The 20,943-nt window shown below is 30.5% G+C and overlaps 9 protein-coding genes across 9 annotated transcripts; 3 read left to right on the forward strand and 6 right to left on the reverse strand.

The window, feature by feature from the left end:
- Positions 1 to 910: 910 nt before the first annotated feature.
- Positions 911 to 2,832, reverse strand: BX663DRAFT_544086 (uncharacterized protein; the record flags this gene model as incomplete). The annotated part of the gene is made up of 5 exons (XM_051530875.1): positions 2,492 to 2,832; positions 1,520 to 2,393; positions 1,439 to 1,473; positions 1,071 to 1,080; positions 911 to 961 (listed from the first exon to the last, which is right to left on the reverse strand). Exons 1-5 carry the CDS (start codon positions 2,623 to 2,625, stop codon positions 911 to 913), a joined length of 1,104 nt encoding a protein of 367 aa, XP_051381282.1. The 5' UTR covers positions 2,626 to 2,832.
- Positions 2,833 to 3,930: 1,098 nt separating this feature from the next.
- On the reverse strand, positions 3,931 to 4,891 carry BX663DRAFT_514049 (uncharacterized protein). The gene has a single exon (XM_051528234.1). The coding sequence runs from the start codon at positions 4,698 to 4,700 to the stop codon at positions 4,116 to 4,118; it is 585 nt and encodes a 194-aa protein (XP_051381283.1). The 5' UTR covers positions 4,701 to 4,891; the 3' UTR covers positions 3,931 to 4,115.
- Positions 4,892 to 5,640: 749 nt separating this feature from the next.
- On the reverse strand, positions 5,641 to 8,957 carry BX663DRAFT_514050 (WD40-repeat-containing domain protein). Its single transcript, XM_051528235.1, has 6 exons — positions 8,847 to 8,957; positions 8,662 to 8,788; positions 8,451 to 8,602; positions 7,846 to 8,374; positions 6,061 to 7,776; positions 5,641 to 5,975 (listed from the first exon to the last, which is right to left on the reverse strand). The coding sequence occupies exons 1-6, from the start codon at positions 8,921 to 8,923 to the stop codon at positions 5,745 to 5,747; spliced, it is 2,832 nt and encodes a 943-aa protein (XP_051381284.1). The 5' UTR covers positions 8,924 to 8,957; the 3' UTR covers positions 5,641 to 5,744.
- A 170-nt stretch (positions 8,958 to 9,127) lies between these two features.
- On the reverse strand, positions 9,128 to 10,104 carry BX663DRAFT_514052 (replication fork protection component Swi3-domain-containing protein). The gene is made up of 4 exons (XM_051528236.1): positions 9,918 to 10,104; positions 9,785 to 9,860; positions 9,494 to 9,707; positions 9,128 to 9,440 (listed from the first exon to the last, which is right to left on the reverse strand). The coding sequence occupies exons 1-4, from the start codon at positions 10,067 to 10,069 to the stop codon at positions 9,322 to 9,324; spliced, it is 561 nt and encodes a 186-aa protein (XP_051381285.1). The 5' UTR covers positions 10,070 to 10,104; the 3' UTR covers positions 9,128 to 9,321.
- A 164-nt stretch (positions 10,105 to 10,268) lies between these two features.
- On the forward strand, positions 10,269 to 10,960 carry BX663DRAFT_475046 (60S ribosomal protein L37a). Its single transcript, XM_051524235.1, has 4 exons — positions 10,269 to 10,281; positions 10,375 to 10,393; positions 10,459 to 10,651; positions 10,727 to 10,960. Exons 1-4 carry the CDS (start codon positions 10,279 to 10,281, stop codon positions 10,788 to 10,790), a joined length of 279 nt encoding a protein of 92 aa, XP_051381286.1. The 5' UTR covers positions 10,269 to 10,278; the 3' UTR covers positions 10,791 to 10,960.
- Positions 10,961 to 12,517: 1,557 nt separating this feature from the next.
- BX663DRAFT_437289 (dephospho-CoA kinase) lies at positions 12,518 to 13,382 on the forward strand (the record flags this gene model as incomplete). Its single annotated transcript, XM_051523223.1, has 3 exons — positions 12,518 to 12,554; positions 12,622 to 12,985; positions 13,064 to 13,382. The coding sequence occupies 3 exons, from the start codon at positions 12,518 to 12,520 to the stop codon at positions 13,380 to 13,382; spliced, it is 720 nt and encodes a 239-aa protein (XP_051381287.1).
- Positions 13,383 to 13,387: 5 nt separating this feature from the next.
- BX663DRAFT_437509 (dihydrofolate reductase-like domain-containing protein) lies at positions 13,388 to 14,055 on the reverse strand (the record flags this gene model as incomplete). The annotated part of the gene is made up of 2 exons (XM_051523233.1): positions 13,388 to 13,736; positions 13,799 to 14,055. The coding sequence occupies 2 exons, from the start codon at positions 14,053 to 14,055 to the stop codon at positions 13,388 to 13,390; spliced, it is 606 nt and encodes a 201-aa protein (XP_051381288.1).
- A 121-nt stretch (positions 14,056 to 14,176) lies between these two features.
- BX663DRAFT_475055 (50S ribosomal protein L14) lies at positions 14,177 to 14,767 on the forward strand. The gene is made up of 2 exons (XM_051524236.1): positions 14,177 to 14,375; positions 14,438 to 14,767. Exons 1-2 carry the CDS (start codon positions 14,276 to 14,278, stop codon positions 14,731 to 14,733), a joined length of 396 nt encoding a protein of 131 aa, XP_051381289.1. The 5' UTR covers positions 14,177 to 14,275; the 3' UTR covers positions 14,734 to 14,767.
- Positions 14,768 to 15,444: 677 nt separating this feature from the next.
- Positions 15,445 to 20,907, reverse strand: BX663DRAFT_456755 (mediator complex subunit 13 C-terminal-domain-containing protein). Its single transcript, XM_051523866.1, has 8 exons — positions 20,743 to 20,907; positions 20,423 to 20,687; positions 20,203 to 20,359; positions 19,914 to 20,149; positions 17,406 to 19,850; positions 16,985 to 17,338; positions 15,763 to 16,901; positions 15,445 to 15,702 (listed from the first exon to the last, which is right to left on the reverse strand). Exons 1-8 carry the CDS (start codon positions 20,779 to 20,781, stop codon positions 15,526 to 15,528), a joined length of 4,812 nt encoding a protein of 1,603 aa, XP_051381290.1. The 5' UTR covers positions 20,782 to 20,907; the 3' UTR covers positions 15,445 to 15,525.
- Positions 20,908 to 20,943: the final 36 nt, after the last annotated feature.

The following is a 20,943-nucleotide window of genomic DNA, read 5'->3' on the forward strand; positions in this document are numbered from 1 at the left end:
ATAATTATCTTACAGATATATAAATCTTATAATTTAAACTATTAGTCTCATATGAAAAAATTGATAAAGTATTTTAGAGATAAACCTTAGTATTGGAAAAGAAAAGCAAAAAAGAGTGGCTGCGATATAGTATTATTTTAGTTATTATCTATAATTGTATAAATAAAGAGAATTATAATTTCTTTAAATTACATTATTTATATGACACATTTACTACTGTTATTCATATCTACCTTTTTCTTTTAATGTAGCCAAAGACTCCATACAAGAAACTCGAGTATATTTGCAGAAACATTTTTGTTCTTTTTTTTTTTTTTTTTTTTTTTGGTCATGTTACTTTTATTTTATCAACAATTCTTCTCAATCCAAGTTTGCTTTATAAGATTGATAAGATTCTTCTTTTTTTAAAAAAAATAATAGACCTTTCAGAATGATTATAAAATTATATATCTAAAACAAAAAAGTTGGATAATCCATTGTAATTGAGAGCAACTATTTGACGATTGTTTTGTTAATATAAAATAAGCTCATTTGTATTAAAGTATTCAAGTTTCATAAATAGGTTGTGAGCTGCATAAATGCAGTTCTCTCCTTAAGTATTTGGTGCTATTATGTCTGCTGTCAGAATGTACTCAGAGCTTAATAAGATAATGCATGAGTCAGTAATAGATTTATGTATCTACAGATAATTTTAATACAGATTGTTCTATAAAAACAAATGATCAGCATGTTTCCCGAAGAATTCCATAGATCTGTAACAAAAATAGCTTCTGTAGTTAATATGATTAAATATATATGTGTATACGATAACAAATAGTTAATTTGTCAGATATAAAAGTCCAAATCAAGACAAAAAGATTTCAAGCATAGATTATTTTATTACTAATAAATCCAAATAAAGTATTATATCTTACTTGAAGCAGTAATTATGTTTTAAGTTACTTATTGTACCTATAATCAACTATAGTTTATTATATATATTCAGGGGGAATCAACTGTAATTGTAGTTAAAAGATCCGCATATTAAAGTGCGTATACTAACATTTGAGTTCGTGCTTAAAAGTACTTACTATGAGTATTCTTTATGAAATATTAATATGTAAATTAGTTGACATTTGAAATAAAATAAAAGTCTTCAGTAACTTTTTAAAGCTTGTTAATTGATTATTGAACACTATTTTTTACTTTAAACTGAAACTAGTTTGCTGCATGTATTAATAGTAGTCTGCAGCTAATAAAATAAAGTAAAATAGATATCATATTAAGAGCAAACAGTTTTTATTATTTATTATTTCCAAAATTCAAAATTAAAAAACACGCTTTTTGCATATTTATTTAATTACTATTAAAACCGGATTTACATTAGTAAATATATGCAAGTATATGCAAGAAATTATGATTTTAATATATATATTTAAACAGGTACACGACGACATACAGGGCATGAATTGTGTGCTTCACATAACCATCTATCTACACATTCACGATGAAATACATGATGACATTTCAATATTCTTACAGGCTGTTTAAGTGTAAATTCATCAAGACAAACTAAACATTGAACATGTTTTAATTCCTTTTTGGTATCATCTGACCAGTCTACGACAGGTATTATTTCATCAACAGCTGCTTGCGTAGTTGTATTCGGTCGTGCAGGTCCTAAAATATTACTTAGTCTTAAAAGATCCTCATAAGTTGGATTCTCTTCAAGTGAAACAGAAAAGGCCTGTAATGCTGTATTGTTGGCAATAGCAGCAGCAGCAGCAGCAGCAGTGTTATTATTATTGTTTAGTATATACATAATCCATTGTCCATCTTGTGATTGTTGTTGATTTAATATTGCAGTAGTTTGTCTTGTAAAGTTAGTTTGAGAAGAATTTATTGAAATAGACATGGATTGAATGGTATCTGTTGAAGAAGTAGTAGATATTTCAGATCTCGGTCTTCTTAGACCCAAGAATCTATGTAAGGGTCGTTGTGAAGTTGTTGTTGACGGTGATGAGGTCATTGTGTTATTATTATTATTATTATTAGACCGATATTCAATAACAAGAATATGCATTCTTCTTGATGTCCTTGTAGTTGTAGAAGATGTATTTGTATGAATTGAAGCACCGTCATTAACATGATTAATTTCTTGCATAAGAATAGGTATTTGTAAATATCTTAAAGATGAATTATTTGCTGAAGAAAGTAAGTCATTAAAAAAACTTGCATTTGTTGATTCTGAAGAAGATACAATACTATTTCGACTACTTTCATTTAATGACTGTTGTAAAAAATTGTGCAGGTTAGGAGGTCCAGTGGCCGCAGCTGCTGCTTGAGTAGCTTCTTGTGTTGCACGACGAACGGAAGAAGTAATAGAAGAAGCAGAAGTATGAACTCTATATTGACTATTATTATTGTTGTTGTTGTTATTATTTGAATTTATATTTGCCGTTGTATTGTTATTTGCCCTTAATCTTCCAAATCTTCGTGTGGGATGAGTTACATGAAGTCTGTTGGAGATTCTTCTAAAAAAGATAAAGGTCGATGAGAATTTATGGATGTTGAATGTAAAGTACGAGTCGAAGCATTGTCATGTCTTGTTGATGTTGCAACTGATGAAGATGGTGATTGCCCCATTTAACAGTAATTATAATTATGAAAAAGTTTTAAGAAGAGAAAAAGGTATATAAAAGTTTTAAAACTAAAAAAAAAAGGACTTTTATCGTTTATACTTGAAACCTTTATTTTGTTTGAATCTTATTTTATGTTTGCTATATTAAGTAACTATTTGAATTATAAATAAAAAATTATATATGTACTATATTTTTCTAATAAATAAGAAAAGATTTCAATAAAGCAAGGAAAGATTTTAATGAAGTAAGAAAAGGTTTCAATAAAATGATAATTTTGTACCCCCAAAATGAGAAAATGTTTATAATAAATTAAGAAAATGAGATCACTATGTTGAGAAAAGTTGAGCAGAAAATTGAAAACAAACTCTTTTTAACGTATATTATTTAGTATCAATTAACCAACAATGGTAGCAAGCACATATATAGAAGGCCGCAAAGCATATGATGAAGAGGAAAGTAGGGCTTAAAGAATGACTGTGAGTCAAGCGCTGCAAATATGTTTTCTAGTAGATATGTGGATGAATAATTGTTAGACCTCTTAGTGAAAAGATTAAAGATTCATGTTACGAGTGAATAACAGAATAAAGGATAAGTTTATTTAGATTAAAATACAAATATGATTTTAACATATTATTGACTCAATAAGACAGCTATTTATTTATATTATCATAATATATATAACAAGATCATTTATTTCTTCTGCTTCTTAGTGGTGCGAGATAGAACAAAAGGGTCGTTGGATAACCAATGTAAAAGGGTTTGTTCTCAATTTTCTGCTCAACTTTTCTCAACATAGTGATCTCGTTTTCTCAATTTATTATAAACATTTTCTCATTTATTTGAAAAATACTGTATATTACTCTCTTCATGATAAAAATACCGCAATCATTAAACAATAATTTTGGATTTTTGAATGGATACATATAAATCCCAATTCGTACGTAAATGTATAAAAGTGACACATATAAAAAAGCGGTTCCTAGTTTATAAAAAAAAGTGTAATATATCAGAACTAATATTTAACCTGAATATGTCTTTATTATTACTTTCAGCTAATATTGGATTACTTGCCTTTGCGAAGAGTTATTTGCAGACTTTAAAAGCTTGATTATAAAGCATCAAAAAAAATCTAATACTTTGATTATCTAGGATCAAAGGAAACATATGCAAAATATAAGGCCTACAAATATAACGAAAATTATTATAGGTAGGAGCTATCTAATTCAAAAACTAGTACTAATGACAAGTTACTTCCCACAAAATTAACGAATCTTTTATTCCCTGTTTACTCTCTTTTCTATTGAAACTACAAATATTCATGAAAAAAAAAACATGTATTCAACAAGAAAAGAAGTGGCAGTAATAACTCAGGCTTTATTTAACTGCTCTTGGTGCTTGCAAGTTGTGTTTATCAATATAAATATAGGCTATAAACTCTATTTTATCATCATAAACAAAGTGTCCATTATAAAAATTTAATATTTATTACATAAATTAATTCTCGTTAGAAGGAAATTCTGATAAACCTAATTCATCCTCTTTCTCCTCCTCTTTAATATTTTCTGTTAAGCAATGTTCATCCTTTCGATTCCCGTTTTGTTGAATAGTATATTTCTTTTGTTCCATATCTATAAGTCTATCTCGTAACTCCATGCAGGCATTTTCCCATCTCATTTTCTCTTCCCATAATTCTCGTAATTTTTTATAGGCCAATCCACAAATAACTTCGAAATGATCCAAGGCATCTTCTAAAGCTGCTTCCGCTCTTTTTACTCTTATTTCTGCATTTTCTTCAGTCGATGATGCATGCGATTGTTGTACGGTTATTTGTTGTTGTTGTTGGGTAACATCCGTTATTGTCTTATTATTCTTGTCTAATTCCTCCGTTTGTACTTGCATATGCCTTATCTTTGTCTTGCTGTTTCCTTGAAGATGTTGATTATCTAATCTATGTGTAATGTCCAATGCTCTTATATGCTCTGTAGCTAAACCAGCAGCTAGCTTATCACTTGGAATTTCTTCATTTAATAATCTTATCCTTTCCAATCTCTGTAATAATGCTGACTCAATATCATCCATTCCATCAGCTAACGTTAAATATTCTTCTGTAGCTTTTAAATCTAAATTTTGTGTACTGTTTATTAAAGGACGTCGATTATTTAATGTACTTAGTTGACTTTTAACAGATGCTGAGTAACGAAGTGAACCACTGTAGAGACTTGATTCTCTTTTCTTATTTGGCAAAATAGGTTCTTTATTATTATTATTATTGTTGTTGTTGTTGTTGTTCATACTTGTGTTGCTGTTACGTAGCACAAATGACTGGGTTGAGATTGTATTATCAAAAGAAGGAGATCTACTATTTCCAGCGCTTCTTGAAATAAGCTGCTGTTGTTGTTGCTGTTGTTGTTGTTGTTGAGGTACAATTTCAATATAATTCTTTCGACGAATAAAGTCTTTATGATGGAATGTGGAATTTACAGTTAAAGTAGTAGAAGAAGTAAATGTTCCTGGCAAAGAAGCAGCTGAACTTGAAGGAACAGACCGACTAGAGATAGTAGATGTAGGCATAATAGATGCTGGTGGTGGTGGTGGTGCTGTTGTTGTACTTCTTTTTGGCTTTCTTATTCTAGAAAATAATGTATTAACAGACCTTTCTTGTACGTTACTTCTTTGAAACTCTTCTGGACTAGTTGTCTTTAAAAACTCTACAAGAGCTTGTGTTCCTGTCATCATCTTTCTATTATGAGGGAGTTTCTCATTTTGCAAAAATTCACTCATATCATCATCATCGTCATCATCCGAATATGTCAATGCCACAGCTCGAGCATCTTTGGGTTGAAAATTACTTTTATTAATAGGCATTATACAACGTTAATTAATGAGATTTTTTTTTTTTTTTTTTTTTTTAAAAAAAAAAAGAGGAAAAGAAAAGGAGGTTAGATATATGTGTATACGAATACATATTTATTTATTTTATTTTTTTTTAAAAAAAAAAATAAAAAAAAAAAAAAAAACTGTTCGTGTTGTGTGTACACATATTTCAGGAGACAATTATTGTCATACTACTATATTTATATACAACTATAAACATAATACAAACATCTAATATATACATTCATTTTATTGAGAAAAATCAAACCCTTTTGATCTTTTAAATGTGTGTACGTCTGACATGATAGAATCCTCATCTGATATGCTTCGTTTACCATTATATTCTTTTCCTCTTTGCTTCTTAACAAAAGAAAGATCACTTGATAAAGTAGGTTGAGTAGATGAATGAATATTAGGTAGAGCACCAAGAGAATCTGCTAAAGTAGATGGCGTTGAATGCTCGTCATTTATAAATTTAGTCTACATATTGTTTAACTCATTAGTATGTATATAATATACATATATATATATATATATATATATTTATAATAGAAAATAATAATACCTCTTTAATACGAGCTATTTTTTCTGCTAAACTTGTATAGTGATGGAATAAGGCAATCTTAACAGCTTTATCGATTGATTCTGACGTATGAAGAGTATAGGTCAAATCTAACGCTCTTCCTACCTTTTCTGATTTACAAGCTAAATTAATGAGCTTCAGTATAGCAATATCCATCTCAATATCAGCTTCATGGAAAGTTTGTACATATTCCTCTTCTGTATTAGTTGCTTCAGCTTCATCACGTTCATGGAAATTGCATGTCTCAATACGTAAAATTTGTTCTTCCAATTGTCCTACTTCAGTTGATGATTCCAGTAAAGGTAATCGTAGCGGAATATCTTTCACTGGAGGTCGAGGGAAGAATGGATATAGATTACTACCACGAATCACAACACACATTAAACGATCACGTAAAACACCCACAGGCCAATACTTTTCAGTTTTTTGTTGTGATCCTGCATAAGCTTTACCATCAAATACGGGTATCCATCGACCTTGATAGGGTCGACGTTGATGATAAAGAACACGCAAAATACCTTGCGAATCATACGTACAAGCCTGATTGGTTTCAGAAAATCCAACCCAATTAAGAGTACTTTCAGTTGTCAATTGTATCTTATCCTTTTGTAGAATTTCATATGTATTTGTATTCATTAATATATATCTTAGGTTTTGTTGATTTTCAAAAGCTGGACCATCAGAATATACAATAAACACCAAGTCAGTCATGGCAGTCATCGTCACAACGTTTTCTAGTGAAAATAGATGTTTTTGAATGCCTGAAATTGAGAAAATACGAACGTAACCTAATGAAGTTGTTGCAATGACAGAAACCTGATTAATTGCAACAGTGATGATATCTTCTCCAGGAAGCATGTAATGTGTCCAATCTTTATTCGTTCCCATCTTATTTGGTCTAAAATACAATGTTGAATAAAGTTGTTTATTTTCATTCTCTTCTTCTTCATTGATATCTTCATTGTCCAAATCATCAATGTCTTCATCATTTTCCTTTTTAGGCTTATCTTCAGACTCTTTACCTTCAACAGCGAATACTGCACCTACAGAACTAATAGCACCGATACTGAAATTCAGAACATCAGTAAAATGAAAGTTACGATATTCAGACTGATCATGAAATTCAACATTGATAACTGAATGTCCATCTTCAAAAACGGTTGAGATAGCACCAATTAAATTATAGGCCATATATCTTCTTTCACCTTGTTGAGGATCAAATGGCTTGCCTGGTTCTGGCTTATGATAAGGAGTCTCCCCAGGCTGAAATGAGGGTGGTGGTTCAAACATTGACTCTACTTTATTCAGACGTTGAATGAGACCTTTATTATTTGGAATATTCTCCAAGTTTAATCTTGACTGAAGTTTTAGTTTATTTTTTTCTGCGTCTTCAGCTGTTTCAGCATATCCTGCTCCATCATCATCAATAACAAAATCTTCTATATCTTCGCCTTCTTCATCTACCATTGCAACATCATCACCTTCTTCTTGATCTTCTATCGCTTCTTCTTCATCATCATCATCATCATCAAATAAACTTGAATTGCTTATACGATTTTTAGTTTTTTCTTTTTGAGCTACTTGCTCTGATGTAGGTTCAAGCGTAGTCTTATTACGCAAAATAGCAGGATGAGGATAATTGCTATTGTCAGTTGGGATAACTTCTTTCCAAATTCTAATTTGCCCATGTGCATCCGTCTAGAAATAAACAAAACAAAATAGTTAATATATATATATATATATATGTATGTATGTATGTATACATACCAAAGTAATCTCATTCTCGTAAGAATGCCATGCTATACCAGTAATATAAGTGGAAGTTGTATGTTTTGCAATAGGTTTTTTTTCCTTTACATCCCAAATGACAAATGAATTATCTTCTGAAGAACTAGCTAAATAATAGCCATTAGGAGACCAAGCAAAAGTGATGACATTCCTGGTATGTTCGCCATCAAGACTATAAAAAGGTGCCCAAATATCATTTCTAAAGACTCGAATATTGTTATTGGTACCTGTAAAAGCAAAACAAGTATTGTCTGGATTCCACGCTACTTTTGCTTGTAAAACTGAATCTACATCTGATTTATAAGTATATCCAGGTAAAATTTTGATACATCTAGGGACAGGTTCATCAGCTGAAACATTCCAGATTCGAATATTTCCTTTAACATCTGAAGATAAAAGATAATTTCCTGAAGGATCATAAGAAACTGATTTCACTGAATCATTATGACCTTCCAGTTGCACAATCTTGGAATTATTAGTTGTAAGAACGATACGAATTGTAGGTTCACTGTTAATAAAATTAGAATATTTGTTATACTCTCTCCCTTTTTTTTTTTTTTTTTTTTTTTGTTATATTTACTTACTCCGTGGCAATAGCTAGTTTAGAACCATTTGGATGAAAACCAAGATCACGAATAGAAGCAACACTTCTTACAAGAATTTTATCAAATTTATCATCTTTGGTATACAATAATACCAAACCATCAACACTACCACTTGCAAAAACACCTGTTTTCTATTATTTTATTTTTTTAGACACCTTGTATAGTTATTTAGTATTACAGAAAAACTTACTGAAGTCGCAACGCAGGTAATACTTTCACTGTGTTCAGCAATATCAGTGTGTGTGTATTCTTGATCATCTGCATTAGTATCATAAACTTTAATACCTGTGCCATCAGCACCACCAATTACTGCTTCACTATAGATTATTTTAGGGATCGTGATTTTTTACGGGATTTATTTTTTTTTTCAAGTACCTCCCATTTGTTTTGTATGAGACTACTGTCTTCCCATCCGGGAATCCGTAAATGACTTGCACATCGTCAAAGATCATTGTTACGATGTTATGTTTATTTTTTTTTTTTTTTAAAAAAAGGGGGCTTTTTTTTGCTATTGGAATCACGAAAATTTGAATTGAAATTTGGCGCGATGTTTCGTGATCACAGTCACAGCTATCATATTCTTGGTCGAAAATGGTGCCTGAATGGGCACACTTTTGTTCAAAGTGGTGGTGTATAAACACCTCATAAAATTGAGCTTATGAATAAGCTATGTTTGTTTATTTAGAGAAATACATTGAAATGTAATAATTACCAATTGTTATAAGTAAAGTGAATATTGAAATTATTATAACTAGCTAGCTAGACGAAAAAATAAAATAAATATAAAGATATATTTATGTATAGAACATAAATTATAAAGTTAATTACAAAAAATAAAAAAAATAAAAAATTATGCAGTGGAATTTGAGTTAGTTGGCAATGAATAAAATAGAGGTTGATTGTCATCACCGTCATCATGTGATTCATAGTTTTCATTTGACTTATGTTCTTCATTGTCAAATTCATTAGCTAAATAGTAAAATATTAATAAATGTAAATGAAAAAAAAAATGTAGATTTTACACTTCTCTGCATTCTCATTTAATTCCCTTTCAATATCTAATCGAACTTGTCTTCTTTCCTTATATTCCTGCTGCCATTCTTTTATCATGACTTTAATACGTGGTTTCGATGCTTGCTTTGTTACTCTTCGTGTAAAATCTCGAAATCTTAATTTAGGATATAGGTTATTTGCCCATATAGTATAATAAGTCATAAGCTTTTTCAAGTCTTCACTCTTTTTGAAAAAGAAGTTAGCTATTTCCTTTCCTTTCCTTTCCTTTTCTTTTGTATTATTATTTGTAACTATAATACCTCATATCCTTTTCCTTTAAACTTTAAATGCATACTTTCATTCTTTAATAATGGTATACCTTTTGTATCTAATAATCTAACATTAAAAGTTAATTTTTTAATTCTATCAAGTCAAATTATTAGTTCAAATTACAAGCTTTCATCTAGTCTAAGTTTTTTATTTGATTTTGAAGGTAATTCATCAGGTTGATTTTCCAAAGTTTCTGATTTTTGTACTGAATTTGGCTCGTTGGAATCATCATTGATGTTGTAGTCATCAAGCAGAATGTCATCAAAGTCATCCATTTTATATATGTATATAACACAGCGTAGAGTTAGATTATAAAGATCTATTTCATGATTTTTTTTTTAAATTTCTTATTTACAGTCTGTCTCTTCTGATTTAACCTCCGCTATAAGTAAATTTTTATGTTTTGACCTCGGATTGTCAACAAATTATTAACTCAAAATTAGGAAGCAAAAATGATTTCCCCCTCTTATTATCCTTATTCATAATGGTAAGGCAGCCATCCATCTATCCATCTATCCTTATAATATGCTAACTTGTTGTTATTTTCTTTTAAACTAAATTATGTTGAATCTATTAACAGGTTAAGCGCACAAAGAAAGGTATGTTGTTAATTAACCTTTGATGAACAATTAAAACATGAATAACATTTTTTTTTTGTAATTAGTCGGAATCACCGGTAAATACGGTACCCGTTATGGTGCCTCTCTCAGAAAGACTGTAAAGAAGATGGAAATCACTCAACACTCCACTTACACCTGTACTTTCTGTGGTAAGGATGCTGTTAAGCGTTCTGCTGTTGGTATCTGGAAGTGCAAGGGTTGCAAGAAGATCATGGCTGGTGGTGCTTACACCGTCTCGTAAGTATTTCTTTTTTGTCTTTTTCAAAAGGAAAAAAAAAAAGATGGAATAATTAATCAATTTTCATAATTTAGTACTACTGCTGCTGCCACTGTTCGTTCTACCGTCCGTCGTCTTCGTGAATTAGCCGAAATCTAAACACATTTTATACATAACGACATTTACTTTTTTTTTATATCGAATAAAAAGTTATCATGGACGAACAAACATTTGGATTTTTATTTTTTATTGACCGTCATTAATTAAATTTCGATTGCCATCAAAATGAATTTATTTTAACATCATTTGAATTTATTAGAAGATTTTTTTAAGGGTTAAATGACCAAAGAAAAGAGAGGATCTATTTATGTTGGTTGTGATATGGGTGACTGAGTGTTTAAAATATGAAAGTGGGCTTAGTATTGAATTTCTTATCTATATATTTTGATGATGCTTTTTGTCATACACGGAATAAGAATTATTAAGCTTTCATTTTTATAACATAAAAAGAGGTATAAGATTGATCTACTTATTGATTTCTTGATGCAGGGCCATCACTATTATTAAGTGGCGAAAATTTTCGGAATGGCTTCATATTTTATTTTATATTTTGTTACTAAAACAACACTTGAAAAAAAAGCATCATTTATACAAGACGTGTTATCTTGATCTTTGCTAGCCTGATTTTTAATTGTTTTATATTTCATTAGTTTATGGCAATGTTTACAAGCGAAAGTCATTTATATTGAAAAAAAAAAAAAAAGTATTTTAAATAGCATACACGATTAATGTTTTTTTTTTCTCAATGTGAATTACATTCTCGATCAATAAGCTAATGAATGACGGTTATGTAATTTTCGCTATATAAACAAACTATAATGGGAGGTATTCATTGGTGGCTAAATCAATAGTCGCATAATGACTTTTCGTCAATATAAATACATCAATGAATCAGTCAAATGTAATCACATTAGCTGTGATAAAGAAAGATTGACATTGAAAATGGTTGAAGGCAAATTGTGGCAAATATTATCTGGCTAATTTGTGAAACCAGTATAAAGTCCATTATTCATTTATTTTGTAATTAAATGTATTATTGATTAAGACTAGTCAAGTAAACTAACTACTCTAAAATTAAATGAAACAAGCTGCCATCCTTCTAACTTGGCTAAAAAGAATAAACCATCATTAATTACATAATGGAGAGGTCATTCAAACATATAGTACTCATTATAGATTGTATTATGTAAAAATATTAGACATAAAAATCAATAATAATGAATCTTGATATAGTGTATAAATAGCTGATACTGTTATTAGAGCTGAAATAGATTCAGTATCATTTGATATTGACACAAATGCTTACCCCGTTAGAAATAATAATATATTATATTCTTAGCTCAAGGAAGAATACTATAGCTCTTTATTATATCAGTTTTTATTATCAAGACCCTATTCCCTATTATTAATACTACTTACCTTGTAAGAAAGAAAAAAAAAAGTTTTATACATACGTGATATATGTACGTTAATAACAGTTTCGTCTTGTCCTTGGTTAACTTTTATCAATTGAACATTTTTCTTTTCTGGAGAAGAACGAGTTAATATAAGGATCTTTTACTTATCTAAAAATCTTAGTATAACGATCTCTCTTTTTAATATTTCATTAAGAAAAGAAAAAGGTACTTTCGTATAATACATATTTCACATCATTTACTAAACCAGCATAGGCTTAATATCATTAAATTTAATTCCTATTGGTTTTAGAATTAGAATTAAACCAACAAATTCATTATATGTTAAAAAAAATAAAATAAAATAAAAATAAAAATAAAAATAAAAATAAATAAAATAAAAGTTTCTTTGTTTTTATTCATTCGAATAAAATGAAATTAATAGGCTTAACAGGTGGAATTGCAACAGGTAATGTCTACTCCGTATGCATTTGAATAACATTAATTTTACTTATCCTATTTTTATACGTATAAAGGCAAATCTACCGTATCTCGACTTTTAGTAGAACAAAATATACCCATTATTGATGCTGACAAGATTGCAAGAGATATAGTAGAACCTGGAAGAAAAGCAAACCAGCTCATTCGTCAACATTTTGGTGACGATGTATTCTTACCTGATGGTCACATTGATAGACCCAAACTGGGACAAATTATTTTTCAAGATCCAGAAAAAAGGAAAATCTTGAATCATTGTACACATCCATATGTACGATTAGAAATGTTAAAAGAAGCATTTTTTTATTGGTTAAAAGGCGCTGATATGGTTGTATTCGATGTACCTCTATTAATTGAAAGTAAACTTGATCGCTTCATGAACACAAATGTAGTTGTATTTTGGTATATTTAATTCATTATTTTATTTTATTTTATTTTTTTTTCCTGCATATATTTATTTCTATTACTTTTGTAAACTAGTTCTGATATACTTCAGTTACAAAGATTAAGAAAAAGAGATAATTTATCTGAAGAACAAGCATTACAACGTATTAAAGCACAAATGCCTATATCAGAAAAAGTAGCCAAGGCAGACATAGTCCTTGATAACTCTAGTAATATTCAACAACTAGAAATACAAGTGAAAAATATGATTGAAAAGCTAAGGCCTTCAAGATTAACTTGGTTATTTGAATGGGCTGGACCTCCTACTGCTCTAATTTTATTATCAGTTTTAATTAAGCAATATACTCCTTCTTTGTTCAGTGTCATAAATGACTGCATTGCCAGTTTAAAATAAAGCGATTATTTTTTTTCTTTTTTAATGTATAATGTGAATTCGTATTCTAGTTCCTTGTATTTTTGAACTCCTTCAGGCACCTGTTGCTCCACATAGTCCTCAAACTCTTGATGACTGGCTAAACGAAAGTCAGTATCTTGAATTGTAGGAAAAAATGTATCACAATCAACTTTTGATTTAACTCTTGTCAACACAATGTGTGAACAGTTTGCATGCTGAATAGCTAATTTATAAATTTGTGCTCCACCAATTACAAAAACACGCGCATGCTTAGAAGGATCAACTGCTTCAAAAGCTTTCTCCAGTGAATTCACAAGTAGAGTATTAGCTTTTGCTGTTGAATCTGTTAATTGTCTATTTGTCTATGATTAATGTATGTATATTCGTTACTAAAAGAAAAAAAAATAACCCCTTACAAATCATAATTTAAGTTTCTAGATACAATAATATTGAATCGATTATCTAAAGGTCGAAACTTGGCTGGGATAGATTCCCAAGTAACACGACCCATAATAACTACATTTTGAACATTGGAGTTTTGTAATGTCCTTGGCACATGCGAGGTAACAGACTTGAAAAATGCCATATCCTTTGGAATTCTCCAAGGCAAGTTACTGCGTAAACCAATACCTAACTCTTCTGTAGCTGCTACAACTAAGGCAAATTGTGTCATGAATATAATAGATTCGTTTTTTTTTTTTTTTTTTTTTTTTTTTTTTTTTTTTTTTTTTTTTTTTTTCAATTAAGCATTTAAAAAAAGATAAATTGTGACTTAAATAGATGTGACTCTATATCTTTATTCGACCCTAGAGTTTTATTTCCAAAAAAGAAACAGGAACTTCTGTAATACCCCCGCATACATACATATAAACATATATATTTTCAAACTTCTAATGATTGGATTAAAGGGTACATTAAATGTTATTGACAACTCAGGAGCCATCATTGCAGAATGCGTGCGAGTGATGAGTGGTGCACGTTTTGCTAGAACAGGTATATATATATATATATATATACATGTATATATTAAAATAAATCGCTAAATCTTCCGTTAGGTGATGAGATTGTTTGTGTAGTTAAGAAGGCTAGACCTATTAATCCAAATATTGCTGGTACCCAAGCAGCAGCACAAAAAGTGAAAAAAGGTGATGTTCGTCATGCACTCGTTGTTCGTACAAAGAAAGAAATGACACGCCCTGATGGCCGAACAATTCGCTTTGATGATAATGCATGTGTCTTGTTAAATCAAAAGAAAGAACCTTTAGGTACACGTATATTGGGTGTTGTTGCTGCTGAATTGAGAACAAAGAATTGGATGAAAGTTGTTTCACTAGCTCCTAGAATTATATAATAAACAAAATTGTGTAGATATAGCATAAAAGAGAATATTAGAATTATTCATGTAAAGTCATAATGTGAATTATTTACTACTACTACATGAGAGAAAGAGGAGGAGGAGGAAGAGACATTTACTGCAACTAACTTTATGAAAAAGAGGGTTTTTTTTTTTCTTTCTACAAAACCGTGTTAATGTGAATAGTATTCACTTTTCCAAATGAAAAGCTTTCATCTAGACTTATTCTTAATATGCAATATTTTTTTTTTCAAAGTACAACTATTCAATCTCGGTTTATTAAACATAGAAATTTGAGTAATAAGAAATAATGTATTGGAAATGATTCGTAAAATGGTTTATTTTTAACAATTTGAAGTTTAGAGAATCATACTTTTATGGTAAAAAAAAAAAGGTCCTATGAACAATCCCTTTTGTTGCTTCAGATTTCCTCATTGTTGTTATTCTTTATTTTAGAGACTGTATTAAAGATATTCATTTAATAGCGGATAATTGTTCCCTGAGAACTAAAAAAGTCAATGCTACTTATGATAAAATATCAAGCTAATGATTCTATTTTTTTTTTCTTTTTTTTTTTTTACAAAGACTGCATAGATTGAACACAGAATAGAGCATACTTTAATAAAACTTTATGTCTAAATAGATAAATAAAATAAAATAGCTTACTTAAAATTTAGCAGTACATAATTCAAAGTTTATATATATTCAAGCACATATATATCTTTTCGTATTTATTTTAAACAACTACCTCTTGTATATATACATGTTTAAGTATTAATGAAATTTTAATTAATTATTAATAACAAGGAGTAGACGAGAAAGTCTTTCAACTAGTGCAAGATGATTAGGGAAACAATTACTACTAGAAGGCATTACATTTACAAAGGACAATGAATGATACTTTTTGATAATATCTCTTAAGGCACTATATGCAGAATGGCTTGTTTGATTATAAACCAAGTGTATCTAAATAAAATGATAGGTTAAAAATTATTTGTAATCATATTCTCTCTCTCCCTCTCTTACCTCTAGAATAAGTGGGTTACAATTAAATAATTCATGATTAGGATTTTCGCTTGTGGACGATGAATGTATCATGTAACCACTTGCCAGGGGTATCATCCAATCTTCTTCTTTTACGCTGTCAAGAATACCAAAGAACATGCTCTCTCTTTTGTTTGAATAGGCTGCTCGATGATTCAATAATAACGCTTTTGTATGTTCATCATCTATAACTTGCGTCATTATCTTTTTATGATTGGCAGTATTCATCAAATTTCCTGATGAAGGATCAAGTGTAGTATTTAATGAATCACTAGTAGTGCTTGAAGTACGACTCATTAGCACATCCCCATTTGGAATATCAGTATCATTATTTGGACCCACATAAAAAGTGGATTCAATATCTAACCCTACAATTGCAATCTTTTTTTCTGTCGGTAAACAATCAATCCAGGCTCGAAGTTCCTTTTGAAATATGAGCCCAAGTTTAGCTATTACAAAAGTCCATTCAAATCCAGTCCGTTTTGATATCTTTAAAGTACGATGCCATGCTTCTTTAAACACCACTAGACGTGGACGTCGATTATCTAAAAGAGTAAATTCAATCATTTCACCGTGATTATCTGTCCAGACGATAATCATCCAGTGTTTATCAAAACTAAACGTATAGCCCATGTGCAAGACACTATTTTGTTCCAAAACTGTAGGAAATGCACTAATTGAGTTCTTCAACTTGAATTGAATTTGTGATGGTATTGGTTTGGATAAGATAAAAGCTGGTGCATAAATGTCTTGTGTAGCTTGATTGCGATGAGTAACTGTATGGCATTTGTTGTAGACTGCAAAGGCAATTTCTTTAAGACCAAATTTTAGACAGCCACCAAAAGATGTTGACCGTAATACGTGTTCGATTGGCATCAACTGTAATACAATCCTTGCTTTGGTTTTATCATTAACTGCTTTTTGATAATTTCTTACTAATTTACTAAAACAACGACTTAAATCAAAATTGGATGATAAATATGAAGCTGGATTAATCATATAAATAACGATATGAACACTATGATCAGTCATTGCACTGCCTAAAGCAGATCCTAAATTTTGGCATTCTTCGAAATAACTTCGCATTTGTCTTTCCTCAAAAGATTCATTTGCCAGTTGAGCTAAATATAAAATAAAAATATAAGATAATTGTAAAATAAAACGTGTTTTCCTTTCTTTTTTTTCTTTTTTTTAGTAAGCTTACGTAAAAGTGGTACTGGTACAAGCCCCTTACGATAAGGACCTACATTTCCTGGGTGATGTGCACCTAATTGACAAGTTTCATATAATGTACTTAAGCCTTTAAAAAAATTAGACACATCATGTTCGATGGAATCATTTTTTGGGTAAACAACAAAATAGCTGATGTGCTTTTTAGAAGAATAGGGCTCTAATCTTAGCTTCTCCCAAAACATAATCAAATTTGTTGTACCTTCTAGTAAATCATCCTGACGACAGACAGTAATGGTAGGTGGTTGTAAGATATCAAAATTAGGTTCTGCAGGACGTCGCTTCTTAACTTGATATTTACCATATTTAGAATGGGCTTGTGTCGTTTCTATCCATGTATTAGGTTAATATTTTAAGGAGATAAATTATATAAATATATATATATATATATATACCTGAAAGATCATAGTATTGTTGTACATTTAGAGGGCCTTTGACGGTAACTGAAGTAGGTAAAGGCAATTGATCTAAACACATGTCACCTATACCTTCAGTTATTGACTCTGTCTTTTGATGAAATATTTCAGCAAGTACTGTCTTAAAATCTTGTATCATAAAGTCAACATCATGTGGTGTAGAAGGAATATGAATCGCATCTCCATAAAATTTCTGCAATAAGTTCCTTCTTCTAGCAGCTACCATCTTTGCAGATTCACCATTTGCTACAAACCCACTGGATGACATGGTTTCGATTCCTCCTGAAAATGGATATCCACCAATAACAGCCTGCTGGCATAAATAATCCAAAGCACTAATATCATCCAAACCTCTGACATTCGATATACGAATAATATTGCTACTAACTGTGCCAGCAAATGGACTATCATAATCCATGACAAGTTGATCTAGTTTAACTAGTTTCTTCTTTTTTACTGTACAACTTAGTAGCTTTTCAATAAGCCTAGTTTGCACAGATATTAAAGAGTCCATGAGTTTATCGTCTGAATCATAAGAATTGTCATCAGAATAATCCATTTCATTATTATCACTATTACTGCTGTTGCTACTGCTGCTGCTATTACTACTACTACTACTACTACTACTACTACTACTACTACTACTATCACTATCACTATCACTAGCACTATCACTATCACTATCACACATTTCATTCATAGGTTCATCAATCAATTTTGTTGATTTATTAGGCGCAACTATTTTATCTGCTCCATTGTTGCTAAGTGATTTATTAGTTTCATTGATCGTATCTTGCAATAGTTTACTCGATTTCCTTCTTCTTCGTCGATTACTAGGAACATAGTCAGGTCGGTACTCCTCACTTTTCTTTTTGGACTTTATCATATCGCCATCGGCTGGTGCATATGTAAATTTACCTCCATTTATATATTTAGCATCGTTCACAATGAAATTCATCTTGACAGGCGCAAAATCAGGTGGTACAAACGTTTGTTGTTGTGGTGACCTCATTGTTATCTGTGGATCTTCCGTCTTATATTGCTGTGGATCAAATACATCAACATTGTTAACAGAGTCATGATTTGATATAGCCACTTGCAAAGGTGCTATTGGTATATCTTGTGTATGATTGGCATTTATTGGGCAGTGCTTTTGATCTAAATCCATTGCTTTTTGATCATCAAATGTATCTATAAAAGGGATACTTTCTTGCTTTATAACATCATCTGAAAGAATAGGATCAGTCAAAGCCTGTTTTAGAATAGTATCGTTATCTACCATCATTGTTTCATCTGATTGATGAGGTAGCATCGTTGGTGCAGTTGCTGGCACAGTAGTGGGCTCTGAAGACTCGAAGAAGTCAAAATCTTCTTCGGTTACACCAAAGTCAAAATTATCCAAATCATCTATACCATCGTTATTCCATCTATCAGATATATCAAGTACCATATTATCAACATCCATATTAATACCAAAACTACTTAATTCAAGGTTAGTCATTTGAGGTGATTGATAAGCTGATGTATTGGTTGTATTTATTGCTGTTACATCATGAGAAGTAATTATATTATGAGTTAAATTCAGTTGATCAGGTTCAGGCTCTTGTTGCGGTAGTTGCTGCTGTTGTTGTTGTTGTTGTTGTTGTTGCTGATGCGGCTGATGCTGATGCTGATGCTGATGCTGATACTGTTGCTGTAGATCGTTATTCATGATAGGATACTCTATTAAATCATCTTTACTATTTGGAATTACAAAATTAGCCATAGCAAATTCAGCTAGAGATAATCTAGGTTGACTTTTTATCTTGTTGCGGTCCTGTAATTGATAATGTAATGATGATTGCTCATCGAAAGAAAGAGTAGAGGTTGGTGTTGATGTGGTTGTCTCGTTTTTTTGAATGTTAGCAACAGATTTGGTTGCCATTAGTGGACTAGCAGTCACAGGTTCATTAATTGCCTTTTGCAAGAGACCTATGTTGCCAGGGCTCTGATCTTGCTGAGACGCCAGAGCATCTAAAACAGTTGTAATTGTTGTGTTTATTGGACAGGTAAATTCCCAATAATTTGTGATACCCTCATTCCATGCCCACCTATGCCATTTATCTCCCAAATCTTCAGAAAACCCCTGATTGAAACCAAAAAGCCCATTAAAGCCTGCCATGGCGGTTGGTGAAACTGCTGAGGATGAAGAGACAAAAACTAAGCATGTTGGATAATAAAACGTATCTTCATTAGTTAAACTTTTAATAGCTACTAAATTTGGTAAATTTTCTTTTCGTGGTCCATGCGATTGAATTAAATGATGGAAGGGTATCTCTAATAGTGTTGACCATGTTTTGAGAATAAGTTGCTCAGTTTGTTGTGCAATTGAGTGATGATTGTTAGAAGCTATAAGAGCTGTTTCTCCAGAAGGACTCAAAATAACTATAACCACAATAAATAAATACTTCTTTATAAGTATAATATAAAAATATATATATTTATTACCTTTCTTTCCTCGTGTGCAAATTGTTTGTAAAGTAACAGGCTTTAGTCTTATTCGCCGGGCATTTGGCTGAAATATCAAGTTTGTACTTGCAATATATATATTATAGGAATAACAAAGCATAGAGTTTGGTAATTTTAGTAAGTTTGATCTAGAATCTTCAATAACGTCGTTTTGATCAATATTTGGAAAAACATAAAATTCTCCCAGAGGTATAGCTCCTTTGAGTTTCATTTGTCTATAAAGAATGTTGGTTTAATAAAATTATTAAACATATTGTATGTATCTTACGCATGAACTAAGTTTCTAACGGATTTAATAAACCATTTGTATTCCTCAGAGACTGTAACAGGTATATTTGATTGCGTTGAAGTTGTAGTAGGCGATGCAGTAGGTGATTGAATTTTTGAATAAGCATTCTCCCATGTAAACGATCCTACCTTAGTTTCTATATACATTGTTAGACAAAATTTGACGAAAAAAAAAAGATATACATATACATCAAAACTACCTTCAAGCGCGTATAGATCATTGTTCGCGTCTATTTTTCCAGTATGTCTTTCATCGAACCAAAATACCCAAAGTTCTAATACAAGATCACTTTCCGAATTTTCTTTTACATACCATACTGTAGGTATATGCAAAGATATTAAATCATGATGAGCTTTTAATAAAGTAATACAGTCATTTTCGGATGAATTTCTCAAGTAATTGACAAGATTTGATCTACTACATTGTTGATTGTATACTCTATATCTTATTTGTGAAACACCACTCTAATAAATATACAACATTAGTCCTGCTATGGCGATGTAATTGTGTGCATGTTACCACAACTAATATATTTGTTAAACTTGAATCTGTAAGCATCAGTTTAAAATCAAAGATCCATTTACAATCTTTTTCGAAATTCTGTCAAAAAAATTATAGAAAATAATAATGATAAAAAAAAAAAGAATATATTATTTGATCGATTTTTGTTCCTTAAGGTGATATTAGGCAGAAAAAAAAAAATAATAGGTTTGCGTCACT

This window comes from Cokeromyces recurvatus (assembly GCF_025118155.1).
Source record: "Cokeromyces recurvatus strain NRRL 2243 chromosome Unknown BX663scaffold_18, whole genome shotgun sequence".
Classification (NCBI taxonomy): Eukaryota; Fungi; Mucoromycota; class Mucoromycetes; order Mucorales; family Mucoraceae; genus Cokeromyces; species Cokeromyces recurvatus.